Below are 19507 nucleotides of genomic sequence, written 5' to 3'. Positions count from 1 at the left end.
AATACACGCACAATATTGGTGGCACAGGATAGCGTACCCCTAAAACAAACACACACACGGCAAAGCCTGTAAAATTAATTTTGATAATCATAATCCTTTTATTTGAAGCTATTATAATAATATGCAGCACAGGCGAGCGTTCCCCTACACCACACAGGGCAAACCCTGTAAAAATTATTTGGACAATAATATAAGTAATGTATATAACCATTTTACTTGGAGTAAATAATATACAGCACAGGACACCACCACTAGACTTATGGCAGCACAAGACACCACCACTGGACTGATGCAGCACAAGATAGCACCACTGGACTGGACTTATACGGCAGGATCACTGGAATTATACGGCAGGATCACTGGATTTATACGGCAGTACCGCTGGACATATACGGCAGGATCACTGGACATATACGGCAGTACCACTGGACATATACACCAGTACCACTGGACATATACAGCAGCACAGGGACACCACCACTGGACTGATGCAGGAAAACACAGCACCACTGCAATGGACTGGACCTATACAGCAGCACTGGACATATGGCAGCAGAGTATTCCACTGTGACTGGTCACTGGAATAACTGATGGCTGATGCACAGGACACTACCACTGGTCTGATGCAGGACAACACAGCAACACTGTAAGGGACTTAAAGTGAAAAAGATGCAGGCGCACTATCTCACACTAGAGGCATTTAGCATTATCCTGGCCAGGGCTATGAGCTTACCCACCGCACCAAGGTAGCCTCTCATTGGGTAAGTCCCTAACACTAACTATAGGGGTTCAGGTCCTTGGTGCGGTGGGTAAGCTCATAGCCCTGGCCAGGATTATGCTAAATGCCTCTGGTTATTACAGGTTGAGCTAAAGTGAAATAGTGCACCTGCATCTTTTTCCCTTTGTGTATTGTATTAAGTCTCAAGCAGAGTAGCACCTAATTACCTAATTATGGTGTGCAAACTAGACCCCCCCCCCCCCTTCCTTTGCAACTGTAATGGACTTGTTATTATTATACAGCAGCACTGGACATATGGCAGCAGAGTATACCACTGTGACTGGTCACTGGAATGACTGATGGCTGATGCACAGGACACTACCACTGGTCTGATGAAGGACAACACAGCAACACTGTAAGGGACTTGTTATTATTATACAGCAGCACTGGAAATATGGCAGCAGATTATACCACTGTGACTGGTCACTGGAATGACTGATGGCTGATGCACAGGACACTGATGCAGCACAATACACCACCACTGAACTGATGTAGCACAACACAGCACCCTATACAGCAGCAATGGACGTATGGCAGTAAGAGGACACAACCACTGTGACTGGACAGATGCAGCACAAGCCACGGACACTGAGGACACAGAGAACGGAGACACGTCCTCTCTGTACAATCTCCAATGCCGGAGTGGAAATGGCGGGGACGCGCGGCTCCTTATATGTGTTAGGGTCTCCTGCCCTGTGCTGCCACGTCGTCATGGCAACCGGGAGACAAGTGCTAGCGGAGTAACCTGAGCGCAGCTGATACTCCGGTTCGGGTCTTTTGCTGTGCAGTGGTTACAGGCAGGGGATCCGGTGCTGGTTTTTGTGCTCACAGTCTGTGAGGTCTGAGTGGGGCGTGGACAGCACCTGCTTTATAAGGCCTCTTCTCAGATTAAGCAGATGCTGCTGAATCTTTGTTGGTTAGTCAGTTCCTGAAAATTAGCCAGTACTGTGTAGCTTTGTATTTGTTATTGCTTACTGCAAATAGGCCTGGGGATTTGGTACTACACTCTGCCAATCCAGACCTAGCAGTAAGACTGGAGTCAGTCGTTTAGCCTGCTGAGGTTCTTTTGCTATTCTGTGAACCCAGCAGGTTTGTGGCTGTACTTTCAGACCTGCATGCTTAATCCTCTCTCACTGTGCAGGGCGTCCATGTGTCAGTTTAGTGGCAGTAATCTGAACCTGGGCCCTGCAAGTGAGAATTAGGATTGTGGAGACTCTCCTTGTGCCTACTATTCCATCTCTGACCAAGGAGTTTGCTGCCACACCCGTTGGTAACCCTTTAGGGTTTTGCTGTTGCCCTTAGCAACAGCATTTCGGGTTCTCTACGTATTAAAACACAACATCTTGCTTTTTCCATCTTAGCATTTGTAATACTAGGGAGACACCCAGTTTCTTAGCCTCTGGGCTTCTCTGTTCACTTTGTGTTGGTTTTGTTACCCTATCACTTTCTGTGTACGTGATGTCATATTTCCCAGTCTGTCTGTTAGTTCATTTGTTTTGCATCCCTCTCTGTTCAGACACCAGTACATTCCTGCAGGCACTGGTGTGCATAACATATTCAGCAGCCCAATACTCCTGTTGAAATTTTGTGGGAATATGGAGCATACCCCTCAAAATACGTTGCAACAGGTGGTCGATCAGGTGCAGGTCCTGACTCGTCAATTTAGTGATTTGTCCATTAAAATGCACACCTCCCAGGCCGCTGGCGGAGCTCCCGCAGCAGCAGCACCTTCAGGGGTTAAGGAGCCGAAAGTAAATCTTCCGGATCGTTTTTCTGGAGATCGCTCGCAGTTCTTTTGTTTCAAGGAGAGCTGCAAGCTATATTTCCAGCTTAGGCCTCAGTCTTCTGGGTCAGAGATTCAGCGGGTGGGCATAGTGATTTCCTTGCTACAAGGAGACCCACAGGTCTGGGCATATGGGTTGCAGCCTGACTGTCCGTCGCTTAAAAGTGTTGATGCTTTTTTTTACGGCACTGGGCATGTTGTATGATGACCCTGACAAGACGGCCTCAGCCGAGGCTCAGATTTCGATCCTTAAGCAAGGGCGAAGGCCAGTTGAGGTTTACTGTACGGAGTTTCGGAGGTTGGCCCATGATACCCAGTGGAATGACCCAGCCCTGAGACACCAGTACCGAAGAGGTCTTTCTAACCAGATAAAAGACCAACTGGTACAATATCCCTTGCCTGATAGCTTGGATCAGCTCATGCAGTTATCCATCCGGGTGGATAGACGGCTGAGAGAGCGTAGGCTTGAAAGGGAGACTGAGGTTTCCTTCTTTCCCAAGGGAACCTCAGACTCTGAGGAATTTTCCGAGGAGCCTATGCAGATTGGGGCTACCCGCCTCTCCTCGCGTGAGAAGACGCGGAGGAGACAGCAGGGGTTGTGTTTGTACTGTGGGAATAAGGGTCATGTGGTAGTATCATGCCCAGAAAAGCCGGAAAACTTCAGGGCCTGAGGGTGATGGGAAATATCCTGTCAGGCCAGAAGTCAGAATTTCCCAAGAAGACTTTTATCATTCCGGTGACCTTGAAGATCCTCGGTCAAACTGTCAAGACTGAGGCCTTTGTGGACAGTGGGGCCGACGGGGTTTTTATGGACCGCCAATTCGCCCTGAAACACTCTGTTTCCTTAGTACCCTTGGCGTCGGAAATTGAAATTTGTGGGTTAAACGGGGAACCATTATCCCAGGGTAAAATTACCTCTTGCACTAGCCAGATTTCTTTGTTTATTGGAGCCACACACTCTGAAAAATTGTCCTTTTATGTGACTGTCTGTACTTTTGCCCCATTGGTGTTGGGGTTACCCTGGTTAAGGGCCCACAATCCTCAATTTGACTGGGTCTCCGGGGAGATTCTTAGTTGGGGTACTGATTGTTTCAGGAGTTGCTTGAGCCTTCCAGTCAGGCTCTCGCAGCTAAGTTTGCCAGGATTGCCAGGGTGTTATGCAGATTTTGCGGACGTGTTCTCCAAAAAAGTTGCAGAGGTACTACCTCCCCATCGCCCCTATGACTGTGCCATTAATTTGTTGCTGAATGCTAAGCTTCCCAAGAGCAGGTTGTACTCCCTGTCACGTCCTGAGACTCAGGCTATGGCAGAGTACATTCAGGAGAACTTGGCTAAAGGATTTATCAGACCTTCACAGTCTCCAGTTGGGTCGGGGTTCTTCTTCGTGGGTAAAAAGGACGGTTCATTGCGACCCTGCATCGACTTCAGGGAATTGAACCGTATCACGATTAAAAACTCATACCCACTGCCTCTCATTTCGGTCTTGTTTGACCAGCTTCGTACTGCCACCATTTTTTCTAAGATTGACCTACGCGGTGCGTACAATCTAATCCGAATAAGAGAGGGGGATGAATGGAAGACTGCCTTTAATACCCACTCAGGGCATTATGAATATTTGGTGATGCCTTTTGGGCTCTGTAATGCCCCGGCAGTCTTCCAGGATTTCATGAACGATGTGCTCAGGGAATATTTGGATAGATTCTTAGTCGTATACTTAGATGACATCCTAATCTTCTCCCATTCCCTGGAGGAACATCGGAAGCATGTACGCTTAGTCCTCCAGAAACTCAGAGACCACCGTCTTGGGGCGAAGCTGGAGAAGTGCGAATTTGAAGTTCAGCAAATCGCATTTCTAGGATATATTATCTCCCCAGAAGGTTTCCAAATGGAGGGTTCCAAGGTACAGGCAGTCCTGGATTGGGTGCAGCCCACTAGTTTGAAGGCGCTTCAGCGTTTCCTGGGCTTTGCGAATTTTTATAGACGATTTATCGCTGGATTTTCGTCTATAGTGGCGCCCTTGGTGGCACTCACTAAGAAAGGGGCGGATGTTGCTCACTGGTCTTGTGAGGCTAAAGCGGCTTTTGCCCGTCTCAAAAGGGCATTTGTTTCGGCCAAGGTGCTGCGACACCCAGATCCAGAGCGTCCTTTTGTGGTGGAGGTGGATGCCTCTGAGATGGGTATTGGGGCAGTGCTTTCTCAGATGGGAGTGTCTGATAATCGCCTTCATCCCTGTGCTTACTTTTCCCGTAAATTTTCGCCTGCCGAGATGAATTATGACGTTGGTAACCGGGAATTGTTGGCTATTAAGGATGCACTCGAGGAGTGGAGACACTGGCTTGAGGGGGCTAAGTTTGTGGTCTCAATTCTCACCGACCATAAGAATCTGGCATATTTAGAGTCAGCGAAGCGTCTCAATGCCAGGCAGGCACGATGGGCTTTGTTTTTTGCTCGCTTTAATTTTTTGATAACATATCGCCCTGGGTCAAAAAACATCAAGGCTGATGCGCTCTCGCGGAGTTTTGCTCCAATCCAAGAGACCACCGAGGAGCCGTTGCCCATTGTGTCCCCATCATGTATTAAAGTGGGCATTACCCAGGACCTCTTGTCATTAGTCCTTAGAGCACAGGAGCAGGCTCCTCCAGACCTTCCGGTAGGTCTTTTGTTTGTGCCTCCTAGGTTAAGACAGCGAGTGTTCCTGGAATTCCATGCCAAGAAGTCGGCAGGTCACCCGGGTATTGCCAGAACTCGGGAGTTGCTATCTAGGGCGGTGTGGTGGCCCTCGGTGGCTAAGGATGTGGATCAGTGGGTTCGGGCATGTGACATCTGTGCCCGAAATAAGACTCCTAGAGGGGTTCCTGTTGGCCCATTACATCCACTCTCTATTCCATCTAAGCCATGGACCCACATTTCAATGGATTTTGTGGTGGACTTGCCCAAATCCTCGGGGATGACAGCCATCTGGGTTGTCGTTGACAGGTTTTCGAAGATGGCGCACTTCGTTCCACTGGTTGGGCTGCCATCGGCCAGACGCCTGTCTGAATTATTTATGCTGCATGTTGTGCGTCTCCACGGGTTGCCACTTGATGTGGTCTCTGACCGCGGATCCCAGTTTGTGGCCAAATTCTGGAGGGCATTTTGTTCCGATCTCCAGATTTCTGTCAGCTTGTCGTCAGGCTACCATCCGCAGTCTAATGGGCAGACTGAAAGGGTGAACCAGTCCTTGGAGCAGTTCCTCAGGTGTTATGTCTCCAAGTGTCAGACTGACTGGGTTGCTCATCTGTCCATGGCGGAGTTTGCCTATAACAACGCGGCTCACTCTGCTACAGGGATATCTCCCTTCCTTTGTGTGTATGGGCATCATCCTAAGGCCAATTCTTTTGACCCCCTGGACTCCACGCCTGGTGGTTCCTCTGTCGTTTCGGTCCTTAGAGGTATTTGGAGGAAAGTGAAGAAAGCCCTTGTGTCTGTGTCATTAGTGACCAAAAGGGTTTTTGATAAGCGGAAAAGACCCCGCAGCTTCAAATTAGGAGACTTTGTCTGGTTGTCTACCAAGAATTTGAAGTTGAGACAGCCATCTCATAAGTTAGGCCCCCGGTTCATCGGCCCTTATAAGATCACCAGGGTTATCAATCCAGTGGCATTTCAGTTAGATCTGCCCCGTTCTTTGGGTATCAATAAAACATTTCATTGTTCCCTTTTAAAACGGGCGATTAGTAATCCTTCTTCCAGAGGAAGACCTTCCCCTCTTCTGATACGTGGCCAGAGGGAGTTTGTTGTTGAAAGGATTCTTGACTCCAAGATGGTTCGGGGTCGGCTGTCATTTTTGGTGCACTGGAAGGGGTATGGCCCGGAGGAGCGGTCGTGGGTGCGCAGTTGTGATCTTCATGACTTCAGACTGATACGCTCTTTCTTCTCGCAGTTCCCCGATAAACCCGGTGGTAGGGGTTCTTTGACCCCTCGTCAGAGGGGGGGTACTGTTAGGGTCTCCTGCCCTGTGCTGCCACGTCGTCATGGCAACCGGGAGACAAGTGCTAGCGGAGTAACCTGAGCGCAGCTGATACTCCGGTTCGGGTCTTTTGCTGTGCAGTGGTTACAGGCAGGGGATCCGGTGCTGGTTTTTGTGCTCACAGTCTGTGAGGTCTGAGTGGGGCGTGGACAGCACCTGCTTTATAAGGCCTCTTCTCAGATTAAGCAGATGCTGCTGAATCTTTGTTGGTTAGTCAGTTCCTGAAAATTAGCCAGTACTGTGTAGCTTTGTATTTGTTATTGCTTACTGCAAATAGGCCTGGGGATTTGGTACTACACTCTGCCAATCCAGACCTAGCAGTAAGACTGGAGTCAGTCGTTTAGCCTGCTGAGGTTCTTTTGCTATTCTGTGAACCCAGCAGGTTTGTGGCTGTACTTTCAGACCTGCATGCTTAATCCTCTCTCACTGTGCAGGGCGTCCATGTGTCAGTTTAGTGGCAGTAATCTGAACCTGGGCCCTGCAAGTGAGAATTAGGATTGTGGAGACTCTCCTTGTGCCTACTATTCCATCTCTGACCAAGGAGTTTGCTGCCACACCCGTTGGTAACCCTTTAGGGTTTTGCTGTTGCCCTTAGCAACAGCATTTCGGGTTCTCTACGTATTAAAACACAACATCTTGCTTTTTCCATCTTAGCATTTGTAATACTAGGGAGACACCCAGTTTCTTAGCCTCTGGGCTTCTCTGTTCACTTTGTGTTGGTTTTGTTACCCTATCACTTTCTGTGTACGTGATGTCATATTTCCCAGTCTGTCTGTTAGTTCATTTGTTTTGCATCCCTCTCTGTTCAGACACCAGTACATTCCTGCAGGCACTGGTGTGCATAACAATATGAAATCCAAATCTATATAATGTTATCATATTTCAGATTTGTATAATAGGAAAATCCTATGTAAGGGATTAATTGCCATACCGCTGATATGTTCCAACATATATGTCACGATCCAGGTTATTAGCCCCCATTATTTACCTGCTAAGTGCCTTCTGAGACTGGCCCGGCGTTCCAGGCCCAGATTCCACCTGCGCTGTCTGCGGGCAGCGCACTGCATATCTGTATCTCAAGGTGCTCCTCTGTGATCGCTGCAGCGCTGACATGGCAACACTATGTTAAACATCCATCTGTTTAAAGTATGGCATCTCCTGCCCTCTGCGGCCTCCGCCGCCATTACTGCCGATTCTCACATGTGGAATACAAACAGACTTTCCCTCCAGTTTCAAACATGGGCACAGCCATGTTTGTTTTGCATCACATGTTGTTTTCAGCCTATCCGCTGCAGTCTGGACTCTGTGTAATTATCCAGCCAATCTCTGCCCACCAGCTGGTATAAATATCCTGTTCCAGGGCTGGATAATCGTCAGTGCTTTGGTTGTCAATCCTGCATACATGTCTCTCCTGTTTGGTGACATCTCAGCTTGACTTTCCAGGTATTACAGCTCCTGTGATTCAGCTTCTCCAAGAGACCGGCACCAATTGCCATCCTGCGGTGCAGCCTGACTCCTACAGTGTTCCAGCCCTGCTTCCTACTGCGATCCTGATACCGGCTTCCAGCGCAAGTTCTATTCTGTCTCCAGCTTCCAGCGGTATCCTGGCATCGCACTCTAGCATCTGTGGTAAAGTGTCACTGGCTTCCAGCTTCCAGCGTGTCACCCACATTGCTTTCAGCTTCCAGCAGTGATTGATCTTAGCATCTGCCTACAGTGTTGTTTCATCTCATCTCCAGCGGTATTCATATAGTGCTCTGCATATCATTCCACACAACATTGGACCACAGTATCCATCGATGCTCACCATCGAACTGTTGCTCCAGTCGTGAGTTCAGTACATCTTTCCTCACACCGGTTCCGTCCGGTAGTCTCTGGCAATCCTATCTACATCATTTCAACCTCAGTGTATCAGTGCCTATTCCAGTCTTCTGTTTACCACCTACTGGGCAGTACTTGCCCGTTCCTCATTACAGCGGTTAGCTGTGGCCACGGACTTTCTAAATCCGGATTTTGGCAAGGACTTTACTATCTTGTTCTGCATAGCCACAATCTCAAATACCAGTTGCATTCTCTGGAACTGTACTGCATTTTTATTCTGCACTCACGGTTGAAGATATCTTACTGCCAAGAGTTATACTGTGTGTTCAATAAACTGTTATATTTTACTCCGTTGTTGTGATCACGCCTTCGGGTACATAGTGTTCTAATCGTACTGTATGTCTAAGAACCTAATCTCACCTCCACGGTTTACTACACACCAGCCCCTACAACTGAGGCTTCCCTCAGTCAGCCTCAGCCCTCAGTTGTGACAATATCTGTGAAACCTTTACTAGAACAAACTGTTTTTGAACACAGGACAATAGAACAGATGTAATGCAGATACCCGTACATACCAGCATACCACCTCTTGTTGTGCTGAGACAGGCAAGGGGAGATGTGTGAAGAAGAAACTTTTATAGTGATGAAATTATCTTAGAAACTGCCACGTCTGCAGGATCATTCTTCTACTGATGCATTGTGCATACAATATATTCTAGCATTCTGCAGGCGACAGACTTAAGTGCTACATTAATTAGAGATGTGTGGTTCTCTGGAAATACGAATCCACTCGAATTTTGTGGATTATGAGATAAACCTAAACCTGGTCCAGATCTCCAGGGCCTAGGGGATCCAATCCAAACTGAGTCCTGGTTCGAATCTTCCCGCGGTTGGGAATTCGGATTTTAAATCCGAATTTCCGATTTTAGATTGCAAAAATGACATGATTTTAGCTGTTTTTGTTGTTGTTTTTTTTTTTTTAGTTTTATACAGTATAAATGATTATAAATTGTATCTCGAACCAAAATATGAATCTGAACCAAAACACGTGAGGGTGGTTTTGCAAAAACAAAACACAAAGATGAATCCAGATCCAAAACCATAAAATAGAGTTCCTCACCATCTGCAGGAAGTTGTTTGGTTTGCAGTAATTCTGATTGAATTACAGTACTGTACATTGTTATTCCAGGAAGTGACTGTTAACTTTCTGAGGGTGTTAGGTCTGGTCAGGGCTGTAACTAGGCGTATGCCAGTGGTGCTTTGCACACAGCGCAAATGCACCGTGGGCGCACCATCTGGCAGCACCACCTGCACGGCGCTGCCTGCTCTTTCTCACTGACTTTCGCCTCCCGCCGCTGCAGCCCTGCATGCAGGGGGGCTGTCTGATATTTTTTTAGGTAAACAAAGCCGGAGCCGCGGGCCGCTATTTAAGCCCTGCCCCTCCTGAATTTGGCTCCGCCCCTTCAAAGAGACAGGAATCGCGGGTTGTGCACTTGTGCTGTTGTAACCTCTGACTGCCTCAGTCCCTCCACTGGCTGCTTCATCCTATAACTACAGACCATTGCCTGGCCCTCTTCCTGGAGGCACTTGTACAGTAAGTGATATTATTTCAAAAATACTTTCAGTATATCTGCTATAATGTGTAAAAAGGGAACTCTGCTGCCGTAATGTGTAAAAGGGGACTCTACCTGCTGTAATGTGTAAAAAGGGGGCTCTACCTGCCTAATGTGTAAAAAGGGCGACTCTGTCTGCCATAATGGGCAAAAGGGAGCTCTGCCTGCTGTTATGTGTAAAATGGTGCTCTTATGTGATTAGTGATGCTGCTGTGTGGCGTAATTTGAATAATGGAGACTACTGTGCAGCATAATCTGAATTGATATTATTTTGTGGCCACGCCCCTTCCCCGTGAAGCCATGCCCCTATATTTTTGTCTACGGCACGCACTGGCCCTATTTTAAATATGGGGGAGCACGATGCTGTTTCTTGCACACAGCGCTAAAATGTCTACTTACGGCACTGGCTCTGGTAACAGTGTATAAGAGATAAAGCACATAAATTACATAAGCACTCACTTAGTATTGATAAGTATATCAAAACTTGTCACTGAATCAGTCAGACATTCTTTTCTTGAAATTGATTTCACACTTAATGAAAAGGTGGCATCAATGTTGGGTGGAGGAATGTTGTATCTCAGGACTGCCTGTTGGTTGAAAACAATGAGGATCATTTGTTATTGGTTATTGAAAGATATCAGGTACAACTGTTCTCACTAGTACACCCTGGTTCTCGCGGAGCTTCAGTGGATGGGGTTTCATACAGCTCATCTGCAAAAGGGTAACAGTGTAAGAATTCTGGAAGGGCTTTATGTGCAGGTATTACCCAGGTCTCTCATAGAATCTAAGGAGGAGACTTCTGTGTAACAATCAGAGCAAAGAAAAAAATAAGATGGCCCCTGCATATGCTCATTAGTGATCTTGGTGGCCATCTTGGAATAGGGCATGAAGCCTCCCTGGAAAACAGGAAGACTGAAGTCTAGACAGTAGTGCACTCCTCTTTCAACACACACACACACACACACACACACACACACACACACACAGTGTTTTACTGTGTCTGTGTGTGTATACTCACTGTATATATATGCACTTCCCTATTTAGCATTGTTTCATAGGCAGTCTGAGCACTGTGTACAAAAACTGTGCATTGACCATTTAAAAAATGTCCCAAAGAAATAGAAATATAGGTCTGAGTAGGTCCGATAACCTACACCTCTAAGGTTATGTCAAATGTGGGCATTTTACATGAGTGACTAGCCTCTGCTAAACTAAAAGCTATTCAAACAAATTGCAATTGTCACCATTTGACACAAAACTAAATCTTGTGTCACATACTATATGCAAAATTGTATTTATTTACCTATTCAGTGTTCTTAAAGACTGTACACACCTACCCAAGTTCAGAGAAAAGTTTCATAAAATGACTCTCATGTTACAAAACACGTTATCTTGTATCTCACATGCATAAATAGCCCATCACAGCAGACACAAACACAGAAACACATACTGATGGTATAGATATTCTGCCTGTGCCGGGTGTAACCTGAAGGCTGAAGGTAGGAGGAGCATCGTCTCTTTAAAAATGATGACTAATTCCCTTCCTCTTGGAGGGATTTGCATTTATTTGTTTATAGCCTATAGGGATTCAAGGGGCGTGTTTAAGGTGTTAGATTAGGGCCTGTCCATGAGTAACATTCTCTCTTGTGTCTATAAATCCCTCCCTTTTATTTGTGTTGATGTTTTTCATGTTGTGTTGGAAAGAACAGAAGTTTCAAGTTGATTGGTTATGTGTTTTAGCTGGGTGAATGCTTCTTTATTCAATTATAGGCCAATTGGTCCCTACAGGAAATCACACAGTTGTATCACTGCTTTTTTCATGAGGGCTGAACACCAAGCAGTGCATGCATTGATTTTGCCATTCTTTTGTCGTCCACCAGCATACAAAATTAAATGAACATTAATGATTCAATAATAAAATTTCAATTGGATGATGTCAAAATAAATTTGACCTAAATTAACCCCAGCTCCTGTTGTCTAGTACCTTTTTAGATAATAATTTAGAGTTCAGATAAGTCTTATAGGCCCTACACATTTAAAGATCCGCCGCCGGGCTGCCCGACGGCGGAGGGGCAGTGACGGGGGGAGTGAAGTTACTTCACTTCCCCCGTCACACGGCTCCATAGAACTGCACGCAATTATGGACGAGATCGTCCATATTGGCCTGCATGCAGAGCCGGCGGGGCACCAGCGATGAATGAGTGCGGGGACGCGCATCGTTCATCGCTGCAGCCTCCACACTGCACGATATGAACGTTATCTCATTCATTAATGAACGAGATCGTTCATATCTTGCAGTCAAATCGCCCAGTGTGTAGGGCCTATTAGAGGTGCAGTAAACTGCGAATATCGATGGTTAGGAAATTTATGGCTTTGGCTCTACAAACATGCATTTTCCTCTGCAATGAAGACCCATAAGGATATGAGCTACTGTAGAGGTAAATTGTAAGGTATGGAGAAAGTGTTAGTGTAAGTTCCTACTCACCTGCACGAAGACGCAACCACTCCCTGTAGAGGTCACTGTGTACTCTCCGGGGATGGCTGGCAGTGACGCTCTCTGGAGCAGCAGCCGGTTATTGTTATCCACATGGAACTGCTCCAGAAATCCTGACGTAGAAGTGACTGTTACTGTCACATCCCCCTTATCACTATATGTGTACTCAGCATAGCTGGACAGGGCCTGAAGGGCCACAACCGTATCCTGAGAAAGGAAAGAGAAAGTGTAAATATACAAGAGGTACAGAATGTAGGAAGACAATATGAGCAATTAGATGATTATTGTACAAACAAAGGTTATAAGTAATAGGCCCTACACACTGGGCGATAATACTCAAAGATATGAATGATCTCGTTCATTAATGAACGAGATACCGTTCATATCTTTAAGTGTGGAGGTACCAGCGATGAACGATGTGCGGCCCCACGCTCGTTCATCGCTAGTGCCCCGTCGCCTGTGCATGCAGGCCAATATGGACGATCTCGTCCAAATTTGCCTGCACTTCTATGGAGCCGGGTGACAGGAGGAGTGAAGAAACTTCACTCCCCCCGTCACTGCTCCCCCGCCGCCGGGTCGTCCGTCGTCCGTATCCGCCGTCGGGCAGCTCGGCGGCGGATCGCTCAATGTGTAGGGCCCTTTAGACCAGGTGCAGTAGGTAAGTTCACATACAGTATATGTGGGTCCCTTTACCTAACAAAACAGTTAACCCTAGCCTTATTCCTATTTCAAATACTTTTTATCTTAGAGAAATACAGTTTAATGACTTGTCAATCTTACTAAGTAACACTGGTAAATATAGGCAGCATTATATGAAAAAATGCCACCCAGATGTACCCAGGCACAGGAGTTTTGGTTCCTCCTCTTAATATACATTGTGCAGTATATAGAACCATTCGCTGAGGACCCCTTGTAGTACCATATGCTCACTGTCAGTAACTACTGCATTTCACTAAGGTCATCTACAGTACCTCTATATATCACCTGTGTGGATGAGTATCCTCCGTATGGGTTCTGCTGTTTGCTTAACCAATCAACGATCTTTGAAGCTATTCCCAGGTCCTTCGTGGAGCCTGAGGTGTAAGCAAGTAGCATATAAGCCGTTAGCTCCACCTCTGCGGATGGTGCTCGGTACCAGTACGGAACATCAGAGGAAGCAGTAGATTCTCTTTTCCAGTGCAACTGCCCATCTGCAGATGCATGATACTGTGAGCAAGACTCAAATACTACTTTGATACATACATATATATATATATACACATATATATATATATATATATATATTTATTTGGAACAAACAAATCTACGGCGAGTCATTATGAACAGATAGTAGGGTTTACGGTGAGATCAAATAAATCCAATCCAAAAAGCAAAATTCTAGTCTAGATTATAAATGGGTGAGCTCTACATACAGTATCTTACAATATATTATTACATATTGCCTGCTTACAGTATATTACTATTACTGTACAGGTATGTACTACGTAATGACCTAATCATCTAACTGGAATTTATGAATAATTGTGAATAAGTGTATATGACGCAATGGGCCATTTTTGGTAGACTAGAGGCAAAAGAGAAGAATCACATTCAAAATGCAGCCCTCCAGCTGCTGTGGAACTACACATCCCAGCATGTCCGTCCATAGTTTTAGTATGCCCTAATTGCAAAACTGTGGCATGGCATGCTGGGATGTGTAGCTCCACAGACTCTTGAGGGCTGCATGTTGAATACTCTAATATAGGGGCAGATGTACTAAGCCTTGGAGAGAGATAAAGTGGAGAAAGTTAAACTGCCAACCAACCAGCTCCTGTCTTTTTTCAAACCCAGCCTGTAACATGGAAGTTAGGAGCTGATTGGCTGGTATTTTATCTCGCTCCAATTTATCACTTTAAAGGCTTAGTACATCTGGCCCTGTGTTTAAAAATGACAGGAGCAGATTGGTTAGATCTTTGTTCTCTCTCCACTTTATCACTCTCCAAGACTTAATACATCTCCCCCTACACTGACCATTGTGCTGGTATTACACCATAATTTATATACAGATTGCATTTTATATACCCTTGGCCAGATGAAGATTTTTTGGGGGCCCCAGGGCAACTAACTTGTGGGGGCCCTATCCATAAAATTGGCAATAAGATGTGCTGATGATGTTATTAAGAATTGTAATGTGTAAACTCTCCCAGCACAACAAATGCATTAAACACACTGTAGTGCCCCCAGTTCACTTTATGCCACACAGAAAATCCAGGTCAGAGTATGTCACAGTTCCCACACAATGGTAACTTAGCTATATGTGGGGGCACCTGGGCGATCACCAGGGTGCCCAGTTGTTAATCCAGCCAGGGTCGGACTGGCCCACAGGGGTGCAGGGGAAACCACTGGTGGGCCCTAGTGCCTGAGGGCCCACTCCTTCCTCTAGGGATCAGGTTCCAGACTGTGCACTTGTATTATACATGGTAGATATGTTGCATTACACTGCACTGAACTATTGTGCATTTCAAGCCTCTGTGGAGGCTGGCCACACTCCCTTTATAGGCTGGTCACACCCCTAAATATGGGCCCCTATCATTGCATTCCCCCGGTGGGCCCTCCATACCCCAGTCCGACACTGAATCCAGCTCTGTATGTACCTATAGCTAAATCTATTTCTTACCGCCTCGCACAACCTTTGCCTCCAGTTTATCCATCATTGTTTTCCTGAGCTCTGTCTCTCCGCACAAAGTGAAGGTGTAGGCCAGAAGAGCCTGGGTGTATACACTGCTCACATCCACAGCAGCCTTCCGCAGGCAGGAGACAGCGTCCCTAACCAGAGGATCCTGCCAGGGAATGGAACCAAATTATTTGTTGCAAATACAAGTCAAAGGGTTTAGTGAAACAACATAGTGTGATACTACTATAGAAAGTGCCACTGGAAAGAATGGATTTTTTAAATATAAAGCATTCAACAAGGTAAAAAAAAAAAAAAAAATGACAGTAAGTTGCTATGGCTACCACATGTATAGCAGTGATGTTCGGTCAGGTGAGTCTCACCTGTCATACTCTAGTATACTCCAGAGTTTTGACTATAAAAATTATTAGAATACTACAAAGGTTATATGAATAATACAAAGAAGATATTTATAAGATATAACTATCATCTTCATATTATTTAAATCATTTTCTCTTACGTCCTAGAGGATGCTGGGGTCCATTTTAGTACCATGGGGTATAGACTGTTCCGCAGGAGCCTTCGGCACTTTAAGACTTTTTAACAGTGTGAACTGGCTCCTCCCTCTATGCCCCTCCTCCAGACCTCAGTTTAGATAATGTGCCCGGGAGATTGGATGCACACCAGTGGAGCTATACAGAGTTCTGTTGGAAAAAGACTTTCTTAGGTTTTTTTTTTTACAGGGAAGCTGCTGGCAACAGCTTCCCTGCTTCGTGGAACTTAGGGGGGGAAGGGGGGAGTAGGAACCAACTTCTCAATTAGTTCAATGGCTCTGCTTCCGCTGACTGGACACCCTTTGCTCCTGAAGGGTACTGAACACAGCCCTTGCCTGGCTGCTGCTCACTCCTATAGCACTGCCGCCACCCCCTAACAGAGCCAGAAGTCAGAAGGCTGGTGAGTATTTACTGGAGGCCTGCAGAGAGGGGTCCTTCGGTCATCGTGGTGGCATAAAGGTACCAGAGCAGCTGCGGGAAGCTGCACGCCATGTCTCTCAGCACAAGGGTGCAGAGCGCGCGGGGGGGCACGCGCTCTGAGAGGCATGGAAGAAACCTTTCTCTCACTGGCTAAAAAGTACACACATGTTAGCCGCTGGTGTACTAAATCCCCGGCCAGAATAAATTGTATATTACTGAGGCTGAATCGTGCCATTACTGGGCGGCAGGATTTCTCCTCAGACTTGCCAGAACACTCACTGGGCGCCATTTTTCTCCTACAGAAACGCCAGTGTGAAGCTCCTGAATGATGTTTCTCCTCATGACAAAGCTGATACAAGTACCAGGGTGTTATAGAAGGGGATGGGAGTGTTTATTACATTAGGTCTGCGGACCTAACATTGAAATAGCGCTGTAATTGTGTAGTACTTATACAGTTTACATATGGGCACGGTGTGTGGACTGACAAATCCCTCTGTGCTTCTCTGACAGACATTAGTGTGAGTCTGTCCCCGATAGCTCCCCTGTGTGATAGTGTGCATGTGTGTACACATGTGTAACATGTCAGGAGAGAGCTCTTCCCCAGAGGAAAAAGTTTTGAATGCACAAGAGGGTAATGAGGTGGCGCTTCCATCTCAGAAGGAGCCAGTGTGGGTGAGAAAGTTGCTAAGTAAATTAATTCCACATCATCCACTCTGGACCCCTCCAGCTCCCAGAACAGGTCTCTAACGCAGATCAGGCAAGGGGACACTGACACAGATTCCGACACTGAGGTCGACACTGGGGATTTGAGAGGGGTAGCCCCAAATTAGCCAAAAGCATTAAATGTATGATAGTCGCTATGAAAGAGGTCTTGGAGTTTAGATACCACAGCGGTACCTGCAGGAAAAGAATATTTTAAGTTATATATACAGCAAGTGGTGACTAGTCCTTTTTCAAGGGACTTGAATGCATGCTTTGAAAAATCCTGGTCCAGCCCAGGAAGAGATCTACTATTCCTAGAAGGACACGTGTAGTGTACCCTTTCCCTGAGGACGATAGGCACAAATGGGAATCACCCCCTCTGGTAGACACCTTAGTTACTAGGCTGTCTACGTAAATCATGTTACCTGCCCCAGGGTCAGCCTCATTAAAGAATCCTGCTGACCGTAAATTAGAGAAAATTTTAAAAGCCATTTATATGGCTAACGGCATGTTGCTGAGGCCCACCACTGCTTGTGCGTGGGTGGGTAACGCTGTAGAAAAATGGTCAGGCAGCTTGCTAGTTAATATAGACATTGATAAAGCTAATTATTTATCTTATAACACAAGCTATTTCCTAATTAAAGACAAAATACGCAATAGGCACACGAGATGCCGTAATGGTACGCACTTAGCGTAGCAGACGCTAGGCCGTGGTCGAGACGCACGAGCGGCACGTTCGCTCACGGCTTACGCTTGGTATCGAGCACGCTATAGGCGGACGACTACTGTAATGCTACGCTACTAGCGTAGCGGACGCTGTGCCCACGAGAGGAACACGAGCGGCGCAGACGCTCACAGGATGACACACAGTAAACCTTGTATGCAACACACTGAAAGGCTAAGCTTATACTGTAAACCTTACTACTGAAATACTGTAATGATATAACGCTTCTTAACCTTGTTAATATAAAAGCTGCTTGAGCGACTGAGACGCTCAGTATACCCTTAGCAATGTAATGATAAACACACGATACCTTGTAAGGTTCCAAAACCTTTATCTAGATGATTTTTAGAATGCAAAAAGGGGAAAAACAGTTACAGCTTATACACTATAAAACTAACATTAATACCTTAACAGAATAACTATACATAAATAAACAATAGCGGCACAATCGCATACAATAACATACAAAGAGAAAGAGTAAATGGCTAACACAGGCGGAGAACAAAGATGGTCACAGAGAAACTTACACACGTGGGAATGATCGCTAGCGCAGTCCTGGAAACCAGCTCTCAGTTAGTCAATGATGAAAACCTTTGTAAAGAGAAGTGAGTGAGCTGGCCCAGGCTGGCTGCCTTATATTTACAGCCTACATTCACAATACAATGGTCCCTACAATCTCATTGTTCATTGGACACAGGAATGTCTCTTTGCACCATAACAAAAGGTTATAGGTGGGTTCGTACGGGGGGGATGTGTCTCTCTCCAACTGCTCAGGTGGGAGGCATCCTCTGGATTCCCCCTGCATGTGTAATGAACTGCAAATACAGTAAATGTCCATAAACTTCTTTTAAACATAACTATACGCAGGAGCGACTAATCTCTACCTAACCAGCACCGGATTGTTTCTAATAAAATACTCTTCAGTTAGGTACCAGACACCACTGTTCAACCTGTGTCAGACCCTTTGTATCGTGAAAAGAGGAATTCCCAGGTCCCTGAACCATTTACACTAAACATACTTGCAGACATTATTAAAGGGATTATTACCTACAAAACACACTATGTGGGTTAAATATACTATAAACGAGTCGCCCGCTACAAGCTCATAAACTCTACCGTAAATACGCATATACCGCGCGTACTCGCCGGAGCGAGCGTACGCAATTTGTGGACATGTGCACGTACGGCAGACTATATGCACGAGCAGCGGGCATGTGCATGGGGTTAATATATGGCAATGTGAAGCATGATATTTTTCGACTTTGACAGTCCACCCTTTGGCAGTCATCAATAACTGCCACTTCCTAAACAATTCAAACAGAAAAATATATGTCATCATGTAAATACCTTTTTATGATTGGGTAAAGGGAGGAGAGGAGAAGGTGGGAAAGATATGACCTAGTGAGATAGTAAAGCATGTGTGTATGAATCCATGTCTGAGGGGTCATGTATCATCGTGCCGTACGTGTTCTAAATCAAGCTTCGAGGTATTGCGAAGTATACATTTGAATCCTTCTTATCCCGTATTAAGGGTCTGTGGATGGGCTGTCAAACTCTACCGAGCTCTTTTCGGCTTTTGGTTGCAACAAATGGGGTGCACATTAGTTGATGATACATGAAGGGGGAGAGTATGTGGATGCTAGTATGTGAATATCACCTGTTGACTATGTGGGATACTACCTGGAGGTTGTAGAGATGAAGATAAGAAACAAGCGTTATAAATGCAGTCATGTAACTATGTGAGATTTAGTGTACAGTCGCCGATTGAGGTCTTGTCTGATGTCTTGTCTGATGTACATGTTGTCTGATGTCTCACGGTGCTTTTGCTGTAAGTGGTGAACAAAAGCTTTTCCAGTGTCCATAAAATTACAGTCTCTAAGGTATTGGGCTTCCAGTAGATAGTTAAAGTCACTAAAAGTATTGGGTGTCTGTGACACAGTTCATCAGTGGTCTATATAAAAG

At 45.8% G+C, this 19507-nt stretch overlaps 1 protein-coding gene across 1 annotated transcript in view; it reads right to left on the bottom strand.

The window, feature by feature from the left end:
* Nucleotides 1-19507, bottom strand: part of LOC135056671 (alpha-2-macroglobulin-like) — a 331440-nt gene that overhangs the window by 16603 nt on the left and 295330 nt on the right. The window contains exons 28-31 of the mRNA XM_063962121.1: nt 15152-15314; nt 13480-13685; nt 12487-12702; nt 10461-10588 (exon numbers count right to left, since the gene is read on the bottom strand). Coding sequence (XP_063818191.1) covers nt 10461-10588; nt 12487-12702; nt 13480-13685; nt 15152-15314 — 713 coding nt within the window. The remainder of the gene's footprint in view (nt 1-10460; nt 10589-12486; nt 12703-13479; nt 13686-15151; nt 15315-19507) is intronic.

Source organism: Pseudophryne corroboree, chromosome 3, assembly GCF_028390025.1.
Source record: "Pseudophryne corroboree isolate aPseCor3 chromosome 3, aPseCor3.hap2, whole genome shotgun sequence".
NCBI classification, from domain to species: domain Eukaryota; kingdom Metazoa; phylum Chordata; class Amphibia; order Anura; family Myobatrachidae; genus Pseudophryne; species Pseudophryne corroboree.
The sequence above is the reverse complement of the archived record's forward strand: the minus strand, read 5'-3'. Positions and strand labels throughout refer to the sequence as shown.